The sequence below is a fragment of the Diabrotica virgifera genome, chromosome 7, assembly GCF_917563875.1.
Source record: "Diabrotica virgifera virgifera chromosome 7, PGI_DIABVI_V3a".
Lineage (NCBI taxonomy): Eukaryota > Metazoa > Arthropoda > Insecta > Coleoptera > Chrysomelidae > Diabrotica > Diabrotica virgifera.
Window position 1 is genome coordinate 52681834 of NC_065449.1, and position 22017 is coordinate 52703850.

Here is a 22017-nt window from a genome sequence, read left to right on the forward strand (position 1 = left end):
TTCATGGGTAGATAAAGTCACGAATATAGAAGTGTTAAAGAGAATAGGCAGAGAGAGGGAAATTGAAAACACAATAAAAGAAAAAAAATTGCAATATTTCGGTCATGTGATGAGAGGCGAAAGATATAACATCTTGAGACTCATAATTCAAAGAAAAATAGAGAGTAGGAGAAGCGTGTTCTGCTTAGACGTTCTACACCAGGGGTGTCCAACTTGCAATGCCTCAAGGGCCAAAACTAAAACCTTTGATGTTGTCGCGGGCCATATAATAATTTTGGTACAAGTAATAACAAAATAAAGTGAGGTATAAAAATAATTAAAACAAAAAAGAGTATTATTTCTTTTATTGCTTAACAACTACATTTTTTTATAAACGGAAAATTTATTGATAACACTTTTCAATAATCAAGACAAACATTGCGAAAGCAATGAAAAAGATGTATCCAATTAGTGTGAGGACTGTGGTCGATCGGCTACATCCACCAATGAAGAAATGTCCACCTCCTGTTCAGTTGTAGACAGTCTCATAAGATGACGTAAGGAAGAATCGGTAAGGTTGCTTCTGTTTTTGTTTTTTATGTATTTCATGGAGGAAAAGGCACTTTCACATGTATATGTGCTACCGAACATTGACGTCATTTTCAGTCCTAAATCTCGCAGGTTTGGGAATTTCTCCTTTGACAGAAATTTGAAAAATTCAGGTCCCTTTTCTTGTCTGGTGATTAGGAACATGTCTGCTTGAAGATCACATAACTCAAGCTGTAAGTTGGGTGGTTGATCATCAATGGTTGCTCCAAGAGGGTTATTATAAAGTAGTACACTGCTTTTGAGACTTTCAATTTCTTCAAATCTTGTATTGAATTCATCAATAACTTGTTCAATTTGTGACATGCAGGATGAAAACTCAATATTTTCCTCACCGTTGAATTCTTCTGCTATTTGCAGACAGCTAGGGAAGTGTGTCAGGTTGTTCTTTTCCAAAGCACGTTTAAACACGTTCAGCTTATTCCGGAATCCGTTTATCATTCCGATCAAATCTGAAACCGTCTGGTTTCTTCCTTGAAGACTCAAGTTTAACATGTTAAGATGATTAGTCAGATCTGTTATAAAAGCTAACTGTCTTAAGAATTCTAGATCCTTACACTTCTCTTCCAGTTCAGTTGTGTCAGATGAAACGTATTTGTTGAGGAATGCAGGGATTTCCTTTCTTATGGCAAAAAATCGTTCCATGCACTTTCCTGCACTCAGCCACCTTACATGGTTGTACATTAGCAAGTCTCCATACTCAGCCTCTGTTTCCACTAAAAAATGCTTAAGTTGCCTGTGTAAAAAAGATCGATTTCCACCTCTAATCATATTTATAATCTTAATCACGGTTTGGAAAACTTGATCTTCCTTGACTGATTTTCCACATAAAGCTCCCTGATGTATAATACAATGAATTATTGGGCAAGTGACACCATTCTCTCGAAGCAGACCCACTAATCCAATTTTTCTACCTGTCATTGATGGGGCCCCGTCTGTTGTTATGGCTGAACATTTATCAAAGCCTCCAATTCTGTCAATTGTTTTCTTCACAGCCTCATAGATGTCTTTTCCTTTTGTTGTTCCATAAAGAGGAAAAATATCAAATAACTCCTCTTTACTGGTAAAATCATCAAAAGTAGTGCGCACAAATATTAACAGCTGACTAACATCGGTTTGATCAGTGCTTTCATCCAAACAAAGTGAGAAATGTGAACTTTTCTTAACCAGGCTAAGCATAGATTTTTCTACTTGCTCACCCATAGCAACAATACTTCTTTGTATGGTTTGATATGAAAGTGGCACTGATTCAAATTTCTCCGCCATTTTAGAATCACCGAAAGCTTTGGCCATTTCAACAGCACATTTTTTTATCAAATTGCCATCAGTGAAAGGTTTTTTTGCCTTTGCCAGCTCAAGCGACACGGCATAAGATGCATGCAAAGAATGCGTTTGAGAGTGTAATATTTTACTGAACATACCAGTTTAAGCTTTTTCTTCAAATCTGCAACTAGGGCACGCCGACTTTCATTTGTGTACGTAGCATACTTATTTTCATGCACTGTTGTGTAATGTGTTCTCACATTATATTCTTTAGGCACTGAAACGACATTCATGCACACTAAGCACTGCAACTTTCCATTATTGTTAGCAATCAAGTAATCACTCTCCCAACTTTCTTTGTAAATTTTGTTCTCACTATCAATTTTCCGTTTTACTGGTCTTACACTCATTATTGTATAAGAGGAATCAAGACAAAGAATTAATCAAGTTCACTGTTCACTAGCAACGTAATAGATTAGCCGACTAGCCTACGTGCCAGTAGCACACTGGCACGATGGTGGCTGGCGACGGATGGTAAGCAGTGGGAGGTGTGGCCTGCGTGAACTGTGATGCGCAGTAATCAGTGCAGTTCTCATAGTGGTGGAGGACGATTGTGTTCGTTACACGTCCGCGAAGCGGCACGCGGTACAGTACTTGTGATGTAAAAACACTGCTAAACCATAAAATATAAATTAAAAAATCTTTTTTCACAGTGGCATCATTTAAAGAAAATATATGCTTTTCGAAAATCTTACGTGGGCCACAACAAATAGCCTCGCGGGCCGCCAGTTGGACAACCCTGTTCTACACCTTCGACAAATAATTAAGGATTTGCATGAAATTTTAGTATGTTATAGTTTACTTCAAAAAACTAAGACTTGATTTTTTAAAAATTGTTTTACCGTGCCGTTTAATTACTATTAAGGGTCAAAGTTAAGTTTTAACATGGGCTCTTATGGGAATTCTTAAAAAGTTAATAACTTTTGAACCAAATTTACGATTTTTAATTATTTGTGCTTAAATTAAAGGTTTTCTTGTAAGGAATAACAGATTAAAAAATGAGGATTGTTTACCGTACCATTTATTTTTAATTTATTTATTATGATTAATTCCGTAATTTATTCCGTAGTTTCCGTAATTTATTATAATTTATTTTTATAAAGTATTCAATAGTGAAACATATCATTTGAGTATTCTGCTATAAATGCATTGTTACCAACTTTCGCTTGCATATGAGTTTCCCCCCTTTCCTCTGAGAGGCATACCCCGCAACGAAGGTGTAGAACGTCGTTAAAGAACCTGAGAGAATAGTTTGGTTGCAGCTAAAGGAAACTGTTCAGAGCAGCTTTCTCAGGTCGAAATATTGCCAACCTTCGTCGCGGAGATGGCACTTAAAGAAGAAGAATATTAATATTTAATTTAATTTGTCCTATCAATTTGCTATTTTAGTTGGGAATAAACCAATTTTGTGGCTTATTTCCAACTAAAATAATAAATTGATATGACAAACTATTAATTTGTAAAATTAAAATAATATTCTTCTGATTTATGCATCTGATTCACTTTGTAAAGATCGTTTTTGTCGGTACTGTATTCATGTGAGACTAATCACCATAATCTTTTCTCGGTGAAATAAACTCACCAAAATCTCAGCACACAATAATGAAAGGCAGCTTTGCAGGCGAAATGTTTATTGCTAAGTAATAATAAACATTTATGCTACTACTATTTAGAAATTTTCATTAAGCTTTATAAAAATTAATTTTCTTTTTTTTTGAAATATTTGGGGTGCATTTATTTTGTTAATTATTAGAGTCCTCTTTCATTTGACATTTATTTTGCTCCAAATGTTTATTTCTTGTGAATAAATACTTTTTTCTACAAGAGTTTGCTGGCATTTTAGTATTTTGTGCAAAAAAGGATCTAGAAAGCAAGAAATTCACATTATTTATGAATAAAATAAAAGTAAAAAATTGAACAGTAATAATAAAATAAATAAACTTAAAAGCACATAACATTCAACATATCAAAAATTTTCATATATCCAAATACTATAATAGTACATTGTTTACCGGGTAGGAAAAGCTTAACATTCCTGGACGACTGTGAAGATTGCTAAGTCGAGGCGCAAGCCGAGACTTAGCAACACAGAGTCCAGGAATGTGGCTTTTCCTACGAGGTAAACATACTATTTTTCCGCAAATCGTTTAAAATTCGACAGATATTGATTGATTTAAAAAAAAACGCGATAATTTTATTCCCAAATAAATGGTGCTTTGAAATTCCTAATAAAATTACTTGGGTTACTATGGAAACGTATTGAGGTTGAATTGTCAAACTTGACGCTTATAAATTTAATTGCTGGTGTTCTCGAAAGTAAAATGATACTGTAAATATAACAAATTGATCTTAAAAATGTATTCAGCAATGACTTGATGTTTTCAAAATATAAATTAATTCCTTATAAGCAATGTGTTTTCTATCATTTATGTAGAACACTAACAACTGTACGGAAATATCATTTCCTTACAGTAAGGAAATGACATTTCCTTACAGTAAGGAAGTCCTGACTTTTTCTTCAAGAAATTTTGACAGGAATGTCAAAATTTCCTGGCGATTTGCGGAAAACATTATTTTCCTTTGGCGTATGCGTATTATTAAATTCATTCAATTAAATCTTTTATTAAAAAACAAACGCGATTATAGATTTTAATTAAGTTACCCTTACCGCACAAATCCTTCTATGCAAATATTTACTTACCACCTAATTTCCAAATCCCCACGGTTCCTTATTCCTTTAACAAGATTACAACGGATCGTTAATCATCTCATTATCATCGGAGTCCCTTGTCAAAAATTAACAACTGGTCAATTATCGAGAAGTCAGTAGTCAACAAAAAGGATAATAATAAATTTACGGTGTTTGGGTTGTAAATCCGTCAGGTACACGTCGAGTAGCGTCAATGTTGTACAAAGGGCGTTTTTAGAGGGTTCCAAGAATATCGAAAGGGTAGCTAAAATTCCTAAAATGTAGAAAATATGTGGTTAATACAATAATATAAGCACGTTGCTCAAATATTTTGTATGGTTAACACTGAAAAATAAGAATAATATAAGAAATAGGTACTAATGTAAACGAAAAGGATATGGCAACAAAGGAATCGATGAGTAAAAGAAAACTACAAATAGTACATTCTTTCACGGTTTTTGCTCTAAAGAACCGCTTGGATTGACATGCAATTTGGCATACGTATAAGTGATATTGTGCCGATATGTGCTTTTGCCCTGGGGTGACTTTCACCCGCTCTTGGGGGTGAAAAAATATATGTCCAAAATAAGTCCGGAAATGGGTAAACTGACTAATTCTAAGTAAATTTTGTTCTATAGTGCTTTTTCGCAAGTCAACACTTTTCGAGTTATTTGCGAGTGAATATGTTCATTTTTCAACAAAATAACCACATTTTTAGACGGTTTTTCGCAAATAACTCAAAAAGTAAGTATTTTGTCGAAAAAAACGTTCTTAGCAAAAATATAGCCTATAAAAAAGTTAAAAAAAATGGTGTACGCGTTAGGTCTCTGGATCTCGTAGAACCAGAGTTATAGCCAATGAAAAATAGATTCATATTCACCAAATTTCAAATAGAATATTTCCACGTGAAATATCCAAAAAATTAAGCACTTTTTGGGGAAAATCCATTATAACTTTTTTAAAGTGTTTAAAAAAAGATTTATTTCTGTTTTTACAAAAAGTTTCTTGCATTGAATTTAAGCAAGTTACGCTCAAAATAAGTCCTTAGTCCCTTTTGTTTTGGCAAAAAAAAATCGAGAAGACCACCCCCTAATTAGCAACTTAAATGAAATTAATTATTACAGCTCCACAAATTATTTTACTTATGTTGTGTTTAAATATGATCTGTAAGTTTCATCGATTCAAAGTGCTTACTTTTGAAAAAAATTGGTTTCAAAGTAAAATTTTTAAAAATTTTAATTTTGAGAAATATGCTTTTTTTCAAAATAAATTAAAAATTGTTAGAGATATCAAAAATCTTGAAAAACAAAAAAAGTCAGCATTGCTTTTCTGAATATCATGTATTTTTTTGTTTTTCTGTTAGACAAAAATTGATTAAGATTTGGTGTTTCCAAATTTGCATACATTCGTGATCAGTGACTCGTTCAGCCCCTTTTAAATAAAGCCCTTTCAAAAATAAGGACTTTGAACCGATGAAACTTACAGATCACATAAACAATACACACACGAGTCAAGAAACTTGTGAAGTCGGAACGATTAAGTTCATTTAAGATACTAATTAGGGGGTGATTTTCTCGATTTTTTTACCAAAACCAAAAGGGACTAACTTTATTTTGAGCGTAACTTGTTTACTTTTGATGCTAGAAATTCTTTTTATAAAACAAAAATGAAGCTTTTTTTAAACACTTTAAATACATTGTAATGAGTTTTCCCCGAAATGTGCTTCATTTTTGGATATTTCACGTTAAAGTATTCCATTTGGAATTTGACGAATATGAACCTATTTTTCATTAGCTATAACTCTGCTTCTACTATATAGAGACGTGATATATACACCATTTTTTTTTTAATTTTTTACAGGCTATATTTTTCCTACCAATATTTTTTCGACAAAATACTTACTATTTGAGTTATTTGCGAAAAATCCTCTAAAAGCGTGGTTATTTTGTTGAAAAAATGAACATATTCACTGCCAAATTACTCGAAAAGTATTGACTTTGAAAAAACTCTATAGAACAAAAGTTACTTAAAATTAGCCAGTTTATCCATTTCCTGACTTACTTTGGACGAATATTTTTTAACCCCCAAGAGGGAGTGAAAACCACCCCCAGGGCAAAAGCACATATCGGCACAATATCACTTTTTTTTCTTTGACTTGCTAGCTATGTGTGTGCCAAATTTAATGTCAATCCAAGCGGTTCTTTAAAATTTAGAGGTCTTGCAATATTTTACCGTTAGCCCGACCGCACATTAAAGAAACATGAAACGTAAATTACGTTTCATGGAAATAAACCACTGCTAAACAAATATACGTCCGGCCATTTATGAAACTCTCCGAAAATAAAAATGTGTCATGAGCATGAATCGCACTCGTTTCATTGGTAGGCGGACTTTGAGATTTGTTTAGCAGTGTTTTAGTTTCATGAAACATGTTTTTCGTTTCATGTTTCATGTTTTTCGTTTCATGTTTCTTTGGTGTGCGGCTTGGCTTAAAGAACGGACTAAAACTATTTTTAGTTTTAAGAAAATTATTTAAATAATTTTTGTTCCGCAGAAAATTGGAAGTATTTGAGATGTGGCTGTCGAGATCCCGTGGAAAATTTGGATTTAGGTTCTACTTACCCTCCACTTCAAAGTTTAATTTGTGCCGTTGAATGCTTTTACTTGGGGGGTAAAGTCACCCCTTCTCGTGGTTGAAAAAGAGCGTGTTTAAAATAAGGAAATATATAAACTGGCTGATTATAAACAACTTTTGTTCTATAGAGTTTTTTATGTAAGTCAATACTTTTCGAGTTATTTGCGATTGAAAATGTTTATTTTTCGACAAAAAAACTACGATTTCAGAAGGTTTTTCGCAAATAACTTAAAAAGTCAATATTTTACCGAAAAAAATATTCTTAGCAAAAGTGTAGCTTATAAAAAAAAACTAAAAAGATTACCGTACACGCGCTTTTTCACCCCCGAGAAGGGTTGACTGTCACCCCCCCAAGTAAAAGCAACCAACGGCACAAATTCAACCTTGAAGTGGTGGGTAAGTATAACCTAAATCCAAATTTTCATGCAATTTGGAGTTGACCCTGAAAATTACACGGTATCGCCGTATTTCCCGTTCATTTACTGGGCTATTAAGGAAGATACGCACACCAAAAAGAAGATTCGGTCAATTTATTTAATTATTTGATTTTGACTCTAGAAATCATGGCAATATACTTAATAAATGTCTAGTTAACTGGTTCGTAAAATAACTATGAGGAAACCGCATTTGATTTTGTTCTTATTTTTCTTTTTTTTTTTCTTTTGTTAATGGCTTTGTGCTTGAAGCAGTAAACAAGATAATTGTGGTCTCGATATGCAAATCCAATTTCAGTTCTTTTCAATCTTCACTATATCTAATCTTACGAAAAATGAAAATGAAAAAAGAAGTAGATAAACAAGTGCAAAAACCGTGTTAGACTGTGAAAAGCAATGAAAGAAAATGCGTTGCTGCCTGTTACAAACTTTATTTAAACTTTACGTACATGAAACACTAAAAAATGGAACCAGACTTGTGAACAAATAAGAATAAAAATTGACAACTATATCCATAGCTTTTTGTTTACCGATGATCAAATAATTTTAGCACTAGACAAATACGAAATAAGAATTAAATTGGACAGGAACTCTTAATAAATACAGTGGAACCCCGATAAGTCGGCCCCCGATAACCCGGAAGTCCGGCTAACCCGGACCGATTTTCATCAGATAAACATTTTGATTTTCAATATTTTGTATTTTTCAATTTAATTGTGGCTTATTTCCAATCAAAATAGTTAATTATCAGACAAACCTTTCAACAATAAAAATGTATGTAATATAATATTTGAGAGATAATGTGTACTTATGTGTGTAATTTGAACTATACGATATTAAAAATGACTCATAGCACACGCCGCAGAAACAACAGCCACCTGTCTGTAGTATCTATTCCTTTTTATTTCAAACTGTCAGCATTGTTTAGGAAAGACTATTTAAAAAATTATTTTATAAACAATGGTCTTTAGTATTGTGTGTCTTGTATTGTTCGCTTCCATTTGCTTACGTTTGGGTTTGGTGTTTTTTTTTAGTAATTTTAATGAGTAGGTACTGTGCATATTTATAAATATATTTCATGTTATTTCAATTCTAACGGAGTTTATCTGTAAGTATACCGTATTTTATTAATTTTTACCATATTCTCCGGCTATGTCGGATTTTCGATAACCCGGCTCGGTCGCGGTCCCGATTAATCCGAGTTATCGAGGTTCCACTGTACTATGAAGGATAACCCGCTGAGTTCGTACCGACACATTTGTAGATTGGAAGATAGTAGACTGGTCAAAAGGGTATAACAAGCAAGGTAAATAAGAAACAGAAAGAAAGGAATGCCTAAGGAAAACATAATCTCTAAAGTTTTTATTTTCGCTTTTTCAACTACACAACAAGCTTGTTTCCAGCATTCATCAAAGAAATTATCTGGGCCCGGATTACGTACACTCGATACGCATCGTATCCGCCATGTTTACCGTAGGGAGTGATTACGAAACCTCTTTCCCTACGTTGTCGATGCGAGTCAACTCGAAGGCACTGCTCGATACCTACGACCCTGTCGAGTTGCCAACTCGAACTATCTATCTCTCTCTGATAGATCGCTGATCTCCTATAACGCTTTCTCTCTTGCCGGTCCAAGTATAAAAATTAAGAAAAGTGAATACATAATGACATAACCTACTTACTTCATACTTTGATTTTTTCAGTTTAAAAATAATGTAAATCGTTAATCAAACGATATTTAGATTATACACGGTTTTGATAATAATTCTCATGTTTTGAACATTAAAAAAATATATTGTTTAAATCTCCCAGTGAGGTGTTATTACACTCATTACACGGACAGAAGTTCTCTAATACATACTTATTCCTATTTTAAAAATATGTGAAGGAAAGCTCTGAGACAGAATTCGATGAAGTGAATAGGTAGTTAGCAGTGACCATTACGACCTTTAGTAATATTTTTATATAACGTCTCCCATCTTTCCCTGGCCATTTAATCTTTAACGGTAAAAAATCATAATTAATCTCAAATTCTACTCAAGTTCGAAAATCATATATTTATATATCTAGGTACGCGTTCACTGTATCATCCTTAGAATATAAAATAAACGTTTATAACAATTAAATATGTAATAAAAACTTTATTTTATTTTCTATTGTAATAATGATTGAGGTTAATGAGAGAAATTCCTTGACATATAACGTGCACATCATTCCATTTGTTCGAAATATTATCCCGTAGGTTCAAAAATACGAAAATTTCCGATGATTTTCTGACAGTCTACTCGAACCCAGTTCGTAATCACTTTTTGGCTTCGATGCGTATTCGCATCGAGTTTGCCTACGGTTCGTTTTGCGATCTCGCATCGAGTGTTCGTAATCCCGCTGCAGGTCTTTTACTTTGTAGTAACCTTTTCAAACCATCGATTACTTTAACGGCAGAGCTCACTAGTAGCTACAGACGTTTTCTTTGTATATTCCAAAATATCCAGTAAAATTTCAAAACAAATACAATTTCAAACTGTTTGAGTTGCAGCAAGAATTCTTTAGCAGTAGCAGATTCAACTTTGCTTGTAGAGCATTTCAGGTCCTCCAAGGCAAATATTAGAGCTAAAAAGTCGTTTTTGAAATACGTTACCCCTTTTTATTAACATAACTATCTGGTATCACTTTGTGGGGGTATCTCAAACTTTCTTGACTTTGGATCTTGTGCGTCTTTAAATTTCTGATGTCTCAAAGTAGAAGCCGACTGAAAGGTTGCTTCAAACAATCCCAGAGTTTCGTCAACCATGTTCACATTTTTAGCTGTATCCACTAATACCAAATTCAACCGGTGGGCATAACAGTGCACATAAACACATGGGTTTTCAGAAGCTCTTCTGACTAAAATATTAACGCCATTTATATAACTGAAGCACCACCTTACGCCTGGCCAATACATTTCTTTATATCCAAACTATTCTTGGTCCTGTAAAATTGGGGGAGCGGCTGCCTCCTGCCCCGGGCTAGAACCGTCACTGCCACGCAGTCCTTTCACGTTCTCTTCGGTTTTCAATGACCTCTTTTTTTCCCTAAATTCTAGCACCTCTCTCCTTCGTCCCACGAAGATCTTATTTTTACGTCTTTTACGTTTTACGAAGTACGTTAACGAAACCACGCAATTTCAGTCTTTAATCTTAAACTTTTTTTGAGATTAGTCACCTGGCTATTTCCCTGGTCACGTCTTTCATGATCTGTTCCTTTTAGTTTTACCCAACATTTACCCAAAAATTTTTATTTTACCTACCTCCTTTTTCTGAACCCTCTTTACAGATCACACTTTACCGCCGTACACCAACGCAAGTTTCAACATTTTTAGATTCTAGAGTACCCCCCTCATTCGCTTTCATTTAAACCAACCAAACAGGAGTCATAGGAGCCATAGAAGCCAAGGTATTTTTCCCAAGTAATTCTATGTCTCCCACCATCCATGTTCCTCCCTACCTAACCTTAAGTCCACCAACTTCAATAACACTGCTCTAACTTCCAACTTCTCTTCCAATATGTACCTAATTTTCTCCATTAACACCAAGGAGCCCCCTCCTTTACCGTCTCTATCACTTCATGATAAAAACGAAAACGTTGGAGTAAATTTGACAACTCTGATTGTTGAAATAAAAACGGGATCTCTTAATGACACAATCTGGAAGAACAAACACCTAAGACAGGACAAAAAAGCAAGAATCTATAAAGCAGCAATTAGACCTATACAGGCGAAGACAAGACGTGATACATCTAAAACGAGACGACTACTAGAAACAACAGAGATGAAAATACTCCGCCGAATATCAGGGAAAAGTCTGTTGGATAGGGAGAGAAGCGAAAACATAAGAAGATCATGCAATGCCGAAGACATAAATGGATGGGCGACAAAACGGAAACAGGAGTGGAACGAACACATTAGTAGAATGGCAGAGGATAGGATAGTACGAATAGCACGAGATAAGTCACCAAATGGACAAAGAAGTATTGGTAGACCAAGAAAAAGATGGTGCTATAACAATTTAGGAGGCTAATATTGAAGAAGAAACAGGCTTTAAAGCCTACATACAAGAAGGAAGAAGAAGAAGGAATAAAAACTGATGCTTTTTTCTCTAAAACTATAATTTCTTGTATATTTTTTATCTATTTACTTTTTTATCATCAATGGAGTTGCATAGTAACTTTGACGTTTACGAAGTTAATCGGAGACCAATTGATCGGGCTTATTTCAGTCGATTTCAAAAATGTATAAAATATTCATGAAACCGAATTTTCGTATAAAAGGCGGAGAGCGTTATAAATCAATTTTTCAATATCACCATGCTAACACCGTGTGAAAATGTGTTCTTTGCAGTGTAAATTTTATACGAGCGAAACAACAGAAAAAAGGACGATGAGATCGTAAAACAGGTTATTTATATCATTTACTTATACGAGTACTACATAACAGCACGGTCCTTTAACAGGTCGCCAGAAATCGAAAAAATCGACACTGAGATAAATCAATAGGAATACAATTTAAATTGTTGGCTATGCTATTTGAAAAATAAAATAGATTCTTTTGTTTTGTTTTTAGAGGGGATTTAGACTTCCTATTATAAATTTATAGAATAATTATAATATAATTTATAAGAAGATGCAGCATTGTTAATTGACTCACATGACTTATACTGAAATATACACACACCCAAACTTATATGGAATCACCATGTATTTCAAAGTAATATACAAGGTACATGCAGCCAATATAGCCATGCTAATACGTTTTATTTTTTTACATAATAATGTTTTCAGTTTTTCAAAACTTTTGATATGCTATAGTATAAACTACATTATTAGAGAGATATTCTAAGTAATTAAAAGTCAACCGTAAGAACCGTTACAAAAATATGAGTAATATAAGATATAATATATGAGTTGGCCATATTGCCAACCGGGTGTATGGCAATAAGGCCATACAAAATATTCATTATGTACAGAATTACAAAAAAATGTTATTCGGGAATAATTGAAATAAAAGGTCAAAATAATAACATAAGCTCAAAAATTAATTTATTATAACAGGTCAATATAGGGTAACTGCAAAAACAAATTTTTTATTCATAAAAATGAAATTTTTATCCACAATCTAGACACATGAAAATTTCTATGACATCGTCTTTAGTGAGTCCCATGCACTCCTCATGGACGTAAGCTTTGCATTTAACACATAAGCGCATATCTGCAGATATGCATATCTGCTATCTTCCCTGCAGAGTTTACAATACCAAGACTCATTTAAAATTTTACATTGTGGTTTTGGTGCTCTAGATATTTTTGATTTTTTTTTATATTCGTACTTGATACTGAAATATCCTTAAGAATTTTGTTTTCTTTAGTGAACAAGTTTCTTGTGACAACTTGGGCTCTACTGTTCAGAGCAGGTTTTCTGGGTTTCTTAGCTTTGGTTAGTACCATATCTGGAGTTGGTAGCATCTCAGTAAACGATTTGTTCTCGTTCAAGGCAGGATCTTGTACAATTTCTTCGTCATAATAAGAGTTACTAGATTCATCGTGTACACTGAAATGACTGTCTGAATCACTGCTGCTACAAGTTCTGACTCTAGTACCGTTTTTCTTTTGTGATCTTACACCAGATGTGGATGGACCATCTTCTAAAGAAATTGAGCGATCGACATTATTTTCCTTATTCTCTAATAAACCAGATGTATTAGATGGAACTGTTTCTTGAGACATTTGCTGTTGCTGTTGAGGTTCTTGGTCCTGATTTTGACTTGCAGTGCTTGGAGCAAATGCAATCTCTGGAATTGCTTCACGATTTAGAGGATATATCCCTGTTGCTCTGAAGCCTGCTTTAATATTTGACATTGTCATTGTTTTATCCCAAACAGCTGAAAATATGCCTCCAAAACGCATCTTACTAATTAGACAAGGCGAAAACGGCGGGTTCGAAGGGAAAAATATTCCCATGAGATTTTTTTGCATAATCACATTCGTGAGACATCCCAGAATAAGGATCAAGAAGTCGCCCAAGTGAAAAGTGGGCCAATTTTTTTTAACAATTTTTTTTTAATCAAATTGCAAGAATCAATATTTTTGTGCCGAACAATTTTTTCTTTAATTTTTTGGATCATTCTGGACAAAAAAGGTCTCTTATAATTTTTCTCTAAAGTTGATCGTTTTCGACTTATAAGCAATTTAAAATTGAAAAAAACGAAAAATGGCGATTTTCAAGGCTTAATAACTCGGTTAAAAGTTATTATTATGAAAGTCAATATATGACTAAATCAAAGTTTGAAGCCCCCCCTACAAGATCCTGAAGAAGTCTTTATCATTATTTTATTACTAAGCTGTTATTTTTAAGTAATAATAATAAGCGTCATGCACGTTTGCGGGGCTGTAAATGCTGAGTGCGAGAGAGAAGCTATTCCAGCAGTCCAATTGTGTATCTTACTCGCACTCACATTTACAGCAGCGTCAATACGATACAACCACTCATTGTTATTAATTAAAAATAACAGCTTAGTAGTAAATTAATGACACAGATTTCTTCAGAATCATGTAACGGCGACTTTAAACTTTAATTTAGTCACTTTCTGACTTTCAAAATAATAATTTTTGACCGAGTTATTAAGCCTTAAAAATGGCCATTTTCGCGTTTTTCAAATTTTAACTTGCTTATAACTCGAAAAAGATCAACTTTAGAGACAAATTATAAGAGACATTTTTGTCCAGAATGGTCCAAAAAACCTAAAAAAAAAATTAGTCCGGGCCAAAATACTGATTTTTGCAATTTGATTTAAAAAAATTGTTAAAAAAAAATTGGCCCACTTTTCTCGTGGGCGACTTCTTGAACCTTATTCTGGGATGTCTCACGAATGTGATTATGCAAAAATATCTCATGGGAATATTTTTCCCAACGAACCCGCCGTTTCCGCCTTGTCTAAATTGAACGTTCGTCTGGATGCGTGGAAAAATATTTTACTACCTCATCGTCCCAGTAATACTCAAACGCCCTAAATACAGCCTTATCCATTGGCTGGAGTTCGTGAGTCGTACATATTACTGGGCAAACAATACAACGTTATATCAAATCTGTCAGCGGTTTCCAAAATACTGTAGTCCAAGTGACACTTGGCTCCATCAAAAATAAGCAGACATTGACCTTGAACCTTAAACTTTGCAAAATGCTCTATCCAACGGGAAAATGCTGCTTGTGTCATGCTACCTTTTTCGGTCATAAGTACTGAAGTCCCTGCAGGCATTGAATCACTCCATTCTTGTTTCATGCGCTTCCCTTTAAATAAAATTACGGGAGGTATTGCTGTTCCGATAGCATTACCACAGGCTACAATTGAAACATTTTGTGCGTGTTCTTTCGTAAGAGATGTACCCGCCGTGACCCTTTTGCAGCTAACACCTTTTGTTGATGGTGCAAACAGAGCCTGCATTCTTTCTCGTCGATATTATAGATTCTTTCAGGATGTTCCATTATATGTAAAGATCGCAATACTTCTTCTAGCTTGGTGAAATGGTCATTTACAATGAATTTGTTTAGTTTTTGGGCTCTTGCCGGATTTAGATTTTGTGCTTTTCTAACTCGAATTTGAGGGTTTCTTTCCATAAATCCCTTTAGCCAATATCGCCCAGCCTTTTCTTTTTCTTCTCTAAAAGGATTTGGAATATTATTCAACTTGGTATACCGGTAAACACATCGACGAAGTACACTTGCAGTTAGCGAGTAACCTACTTCGGGTAACCGAATGATTCTTCGACTTAATTCAGCTTCTTGTTCTTTAGTTAAGATGGGTTTACGACCCATGGCGGCTTTTCCTGTCTTACCTTGCTCGACATAGCGCCTAAGGGTTCTCCTTGGTAGATTATAAGTTGTACTAGCCCTATTTACTGACATACCCGCGTTCACAGCTTGAAGCGCTTGGGTTAAGTCTTCTTCACTCCATTGCCCTCTTATGCCTCTAGAGCGAATACGACCCATGTTATTCCTTAAACAATAGAGAAAACATTACAAAAAAACTGGTATGATACATACGCTATTAGGAAAATGTATGCATAGCAATATGGCCATGGCCATATTGCTGTCTATCGATAATGGCCATATTGCTCACATGAACCAAATCGACTGTTTTTTCAAATATAAGGCACTATCATAAACTTATCCAAAAAATAACTGCACTCATTTATCATCGTACCTTTGCACAATCTAAACGTAATATCTACTTAAAAAATACTTACGTGATTGTTACTGTAAAAAGAGATATAATAAGTTTCACGTTTATAATGACGCACTTACGAGGCACTATTTTCTTCTGTAATGCAGCACACACTCACAATTTCGGCTTAAGACTGATTACTCTAGCGGCTGTCGTATTTGGCGAACATACTGTTTATATCTATTGCACCATCTACTTCAAATTCAAGGTAGTTACCGAGTTATAAGGAAGTGGCCATATTGCCTGCTTGGCCATATTGGCTACATGTACCTTATTTCTTTTGAAAAAACTTGTAATTATTGCGAAAAATAAAGGTTTTGATTGAAAATAAACAAATATATAAGACACTCGGCTAGTACAGTTCGGCTAAAATATGCCATATGTGGGGTTATAGAACTTACAACGAGGAAAGGTTATTAGTCTTGTGGAGAAAGTAATGTTCTCAGAGGGACATAGCTGTAGAGCTAGGCGTAATGCAGGGCGTTCTGTCGAAAACCTATGCTAGGTAACAGGAACTAGGAAAGCTCACAAATAAAGCAATTGTCCAATCAGCTGGAAGACACCCAACCATTTCTCACCTGCAGCTCCAAAGGCAGTTTTTGGAACCTACAGGTGTAGCTGTTTCAGTTGAAACGATAAGAAGAAGAGTTCGCACCAAGAAGTATACAGTAGGAGACAGTTATGGGTTCCCGAGTTATCCACGCAGCACAATATTGATCGCCTAAATTGCTATTGACAGAATGTGCTATTTTCAAAAAAAGTGAGGATTTGTGTAAAATCAGATGACCCATAAAATCGTGTACTTAGAGGTCTAAGAAGACAAGCAAGAACGAAAACTGTCAGATCTGTTCATAAATATACAAAGGGAAGTGTAATGTTCTGGAGAGGAATTGTGATCCGCAAAAAAACTCCTTTTATTTTCATTCAATTAACTTTAACTGCTCACAGGTATGTTGAGAACCTGTAGTCAGGCTCTGAAGAGGTTCAACAGGAGACAATTTAATTTTATTGCATGATAATGGACCTCTAAATACCATTAGAGTGACTACAGACATCATTGAAGCAGAAGATATCCCTCGTTTGGAGTGGCCTGCTTGCTTACCCGAGCTTAATCCTAAGGAGTATTTGTGGGATATGCTTAAAAGAAAAATTAGTGCTAGCCGGAATAATTCACAAAACACCGCACGGCTAGTACAAGCTGCTCTTCAAGGATGGAGCAACTTACCACAACAAAATGTTGATAATTTGATTAGGAGCGTGCCCACGCAAACTGAAGCCTGCATAAGGACTAGAGATAATAACACTAACTACCACAAAATACAAAAAAAAATAAAAACAATTTAAACATTATTCGGTTTACATTGACATTTTGTATGCTATTGACTTTAAAACAACTAGGTACTTTCAATTTGTTTGTTAAATACTTTATTGTTTTATTTAATTGTTATGTATTTGTTAATAAATTGCTTTAAAATAAATATTGTTTGACTTCGTGTGTTTGATTTTTTAAATTCGCACGAAATAACAAGAAATATCAGATGATTCCATATAAGTTTGTGTGTGTACATTTAAATATTTATTCATTTCCTAACTTTTTATGAAAAGCACAACCCTATGTTGTATTATCTTCTGGAACACGTAAACTCATCAGCTATTAACACAAATGCATTCGTCGATATTAAACATCACCGCAATAAAAAAAAGATTTAAAAATAGACCTGGAACGATTTGCAAACTGGTCATTGTCCTTACTTTCTGCGCCACATGGAAGGTAAATACCATAACATTTTTTAAACCACGAAGATGTGATAATCTAAAAAAAATAATGCAAATGCGGATATATTAAATGCAGGGTTTGGGATTAGCTACTATTTGAGACTTCTTCACTAAATTCTATTGATACCTACTTACCTTGTTTTTCTTTGGTCTTTTTAATATGTATTCTAAAGTAGCTTTAGGGAGGCTTTGGATGACAGATAAGAGTGTGTAAGAGATGGCAAACAAGATCTCCAGACATTGGTAAAACTAGTCAGTGAAGCAAGTTATCGGAGATGCCTTAAAATCAATATTTCAAAGACAAAGTGGATGGCAGTTGTAGACCAAGAGGCAGCGCTGAAAAATCTCTTTGAATTTACTAAAGCTAGATTTTCACAGTTGATTACTGTGAGTGTGTAGAGAAACATACTGCGGTCGGTCAAGCGAAACGTAGAACAGGGGTTACTGAGAGGGTATCAAAGTTGCTCTCCTACGAAGGTAATTAAATCCATTTACTAAGGCTGAAAATCAGTACACACATTCTAAATTAAATATAAATAAAAGTTATTATAGTCGGTCAGCTGTATGACGGGACAGAGCCGGTCGGTCAGCCCCAATAGTCGATTGAGGAAATGAAGCATTTTGGCTCGCAATTTTTTCGTCCAGCATGGATTTACTTGAAATTTTCACAGAAGGTAGGGAATAGTCCAAGGATCATTTTCTATATCATGCCGCTATTATATGCTAAAACCTTGGGGTGGTTGCCACCCCATCTCGGGGGTGGGAATTTTTTATTACATTTTAACCATGTAATTTGATGGAAAATGTGATTCTAAGAAAAAATGTTTTTTAAATTAAAAAACTAATAATTTACTATAGTAAAACTAATATTTTTTGAGTTATTTGCGCTTGAAAATAACAGTTTTTCGACGAAAAAATCGACTTTTTAGAGCATTCTTTGAGAACACCACGAACAATATTCTATATATTTTTAGCAATAAAAAGTTTCTTCAAAAATGATTTGGTAGGATTTTTAAAGAGCTCTGTGTAAATTAAATTCCGTAAGATCCCTTAGTTTTTAATTGGAGCGGGTTTAAAGGGCTCAACTAAGGGGGTGTTTGCTGGTAAATAGAGGTTTTAAACAGCTATATCTGGCTAACTGTTCACTGTAATGAAAATATATGCACAGAGTAATTTTAGCCATTAAATAATCTACAATTTAGTAAATAATAATAATAATTTTTTTCGTATCTTCAGTATTTTCGGAGATATTTTGAAGTAAAAGGTAAAAAATACCAAATTGCAAAAAATAAATTTTTCTTTAAACTTCAATTTTTTCAAAATTAGGCTTTTTAAATAGGTCAAACTCCTTGAGTGTATTGATAATATAAATATAAAAGGAACTACAGAAAGGTGAAGACCAATTTTGAATTAGGAAGGTAGTTAGGGGGTTGTTTTCACTGATTTTTTCGTAGAGAAAAGCAGGTACCGACATTTTTTTGATTACAAGCCGCTTAATTTTCATGTTATAAACTTTTTATTATTAATTTTTAAAGTTCTGATTGTATACTTGAAAAAATATTATTTAAGTTTTCCTCGAAAAATGCAAATTTTTCCCATTATTTGGCTTTGAATATTTCAAATTATGCATTTGACGAAAGAAGCTAACCTTTAACATGCCGTATCTCGGTTTGTATTGGTCTTAGAAATATTATTGGAAAAGAATTTGGTTTGCGTTACTAAAAGATACAATTTTGATATCTACAGTATTTTTGATTAAATGCAAGTTTTTCGAGGTATTCTCAAAAAACCCTCTAAAAAAGTCGATTTCTTTGTCGAAAAACTGTTATTTTAAAGCGCGAATAACTCGAAAAATATTAGTTTTACGAAGAAAATGTAAAAACTATTTTCTTCTTAGAATCACTTTTTCCATCCAGTTACATGGTTAAAATGTAATAAAAATTCCCACCGCCGAGATGGGGTGGCAACCACCCCCAAAATTTTAGCGTATGATAGCGACATGATATAGAAAATTATCCTTGGACTATTCCTTACCTTCTGTGAAAATTTTAAGTAAATCCATGATGGACGAAAAAATTGCGAGCCAAAATGCTTCATTTCCTCAATCCACTATTGGGGCCGACCGACCCGCTCTGTCCCGTCATACAGCTGGCCGACTATAATAACTTTTATTTATATTTAATTTAGAATGTGTGTACTGATTTTCAGCCTTAGTAAATGGACGTAATTACCTTCGTAGGAAAGCAGCTTTGATACCCTCTCAGTAACCCCTGTTCTACGTTTCGCTTGACCGACTGCAGTATGTTTCTCTACACTCTACACACTAACAGTAATCAACTGTGAAAAATCTAGCTTTAGTAAATTCAAAGAGATTTTTCAGCTCTGCCTCTTCGTCTATTGGAAAGATTGATATAGATCAAGGTCTGCTTTATGTTTTAATGGAGAGAATATAGAACGGGTTAACCATTTTAAATACCTTGGCAGCTGTTTAAATGTAAATTCTGAATCTGATTAAAGAGATAATAACCAGGATCGAAATGTCATATTCCTCATAACCTGGAAACCAGTTCTATGTAACAGAAACCTGTCGATGAATATTCGCAAGGAGATCCTGAAATGTTATGTGTTTTCTATCTTATTGTATCCATGTGAGACATGGATGTTAAAATCCACAATTCTAAACAAATTATAAGCATTCGCATTGTGGTGCTATCAACGAATCCTATAAAGATATCGTAGGTTTTGCACCTTTCCCTAAAACCTAAAACCAGGTCCGCCTTTCTTCTTGATATGATATCGATGTCATCTGCATACGCTAGTATTTGTACTAGTGATAATCCACAACACTCGCAAATTCGTGAAATATACTATACTTCTCTCTTTGACTTTGGTGGTAGGCGCCAAATCTCGGATAAATTTTTTTTTAATCCTCTAATAAGTAAGTGTTTTTGAAAAATTTAAACGCAGAATAAAAGATTACATTATTTCCGAGGGTCGAAAGTCCTGAAAACTTCTATAATGTTTATTTTAATAAGTAACAGGGGTGAAAAAAAGAAGAGGAAATTTAGTGTGCTTTTTAATTTCAAATATTTCATTCAAAATAAACTTATCATATATTATTATATAAATAACCTTATTCTAAGGGACTTTCAGCCCTCGGCAATAATGCAATCTTTTATTCTGCGTTAAAATTTTTCAAAAATATTTATTATTTTTCTCAGGATTTGAAAAAAAATTAAGACATTTTAAATGCATTGCTCCGAGATTTTGCGCCTACGCTCTTAAATGAAAAAGTGTAAATAAATATAGTCAAATATGTCAGAAATGTTTGTAAAAATACAGTAATCTTATCTCACACGAATCTAATTGTCAAAGAAAGGAAACCTCTGCATAATTTCACTTGACCACAGATCTGTTCAAATAATTAACAATACAGAGAGACTTACAAGAAGTTGTAAATCCATTATTCATTCTATGAATGTCAGAAATGTATGCCCTTAGGAGACTATTGTTCTGATTTGAGGTTGCCCCCTGATACCTTAAGGTTTCTTGTATCCAGAGTCGGTAGCAGATGACAAGGAATAAAATGTGAATAAACTGACTCACTTTTAAAGTCTTTTTAATATTACGGGTATAGTCGGTTCGCTAAACTCATACACAACTGGCTAGTGATTTTATTAAGTAATTTTGTCAATTTTTGGTAAAATTGGCAAAAAAAATAATTACTAAATAGTAATTTTGCCATTTCTTTCAAAATTGGCAAAAACCAAAAAAATTACCTGCTAAAATCTCTAGCCAGTTGTGGCTGAGTTTAGCGAACCGACTATATTAGTCCGCTGCCTACAAATATTTGAAGTAAAAGAAGTAAAGAAGTAGTAGAAGTAAAAAAGCTGTTTAAAATTGAAAATATTTCTGCTAATTATTCATCCTCATCTTCGCAATGCAGTAGACTAGAAGTCTCTACTATACAGTATAAGATGTACGAAAGTAAATTGCTTATAGGAAATCCCTCTCTTCAATCTTAACCCCACGGAGGCAGTGTAGTGGTGGACATGATGTCTTGTATTGTCCGTCTCCAAAGATCTCTGCCTCTGGTCATTTGTTTTAACTCATGCATTGGTCATCTTGTTGGGGATCTTCCTCGTGATCTGCAGTCTTCCACCTTACCTTGTATAATGAGTCTCCATGTTTTCTGTGTTTACTCCAGTGGCGGCTCGTGATTTTTACAATAGGGGAGGCTATACCTAACTGTAAAATATCTAGACAAAGTTGCATTAGCAAAAAAATGCGCCAAAAAATGTAAGGCCCCATTTTTTCACCATT

General features: G+C 34.1%; 1 protein-coding gene across 1 annotated transcript; it reads right to left on the reverse strand.

Annotated features, from left to right (window-relative positions):
- Positions 1–207: 207 nt before the first annotated feature.
- LOC126888270 (general transcription factor II-I repeat domain-containing protein 2A-like) lies at positions 208–1741 on the reverse strand. Its single transcript, XM_050656380.1, has one exon. The coding sequence runs from the start codon at positions 1504–1506 to the stop codon at positions 448–450; it is 1059 nt and encodes a 352-aa protein (XP_050512337.1). The 5' UTR covers positions 1507–1741; the 3' UTR covers positions 208–447.
- Positions 1742–22017: the final 20276 nt, after the last annotated feature.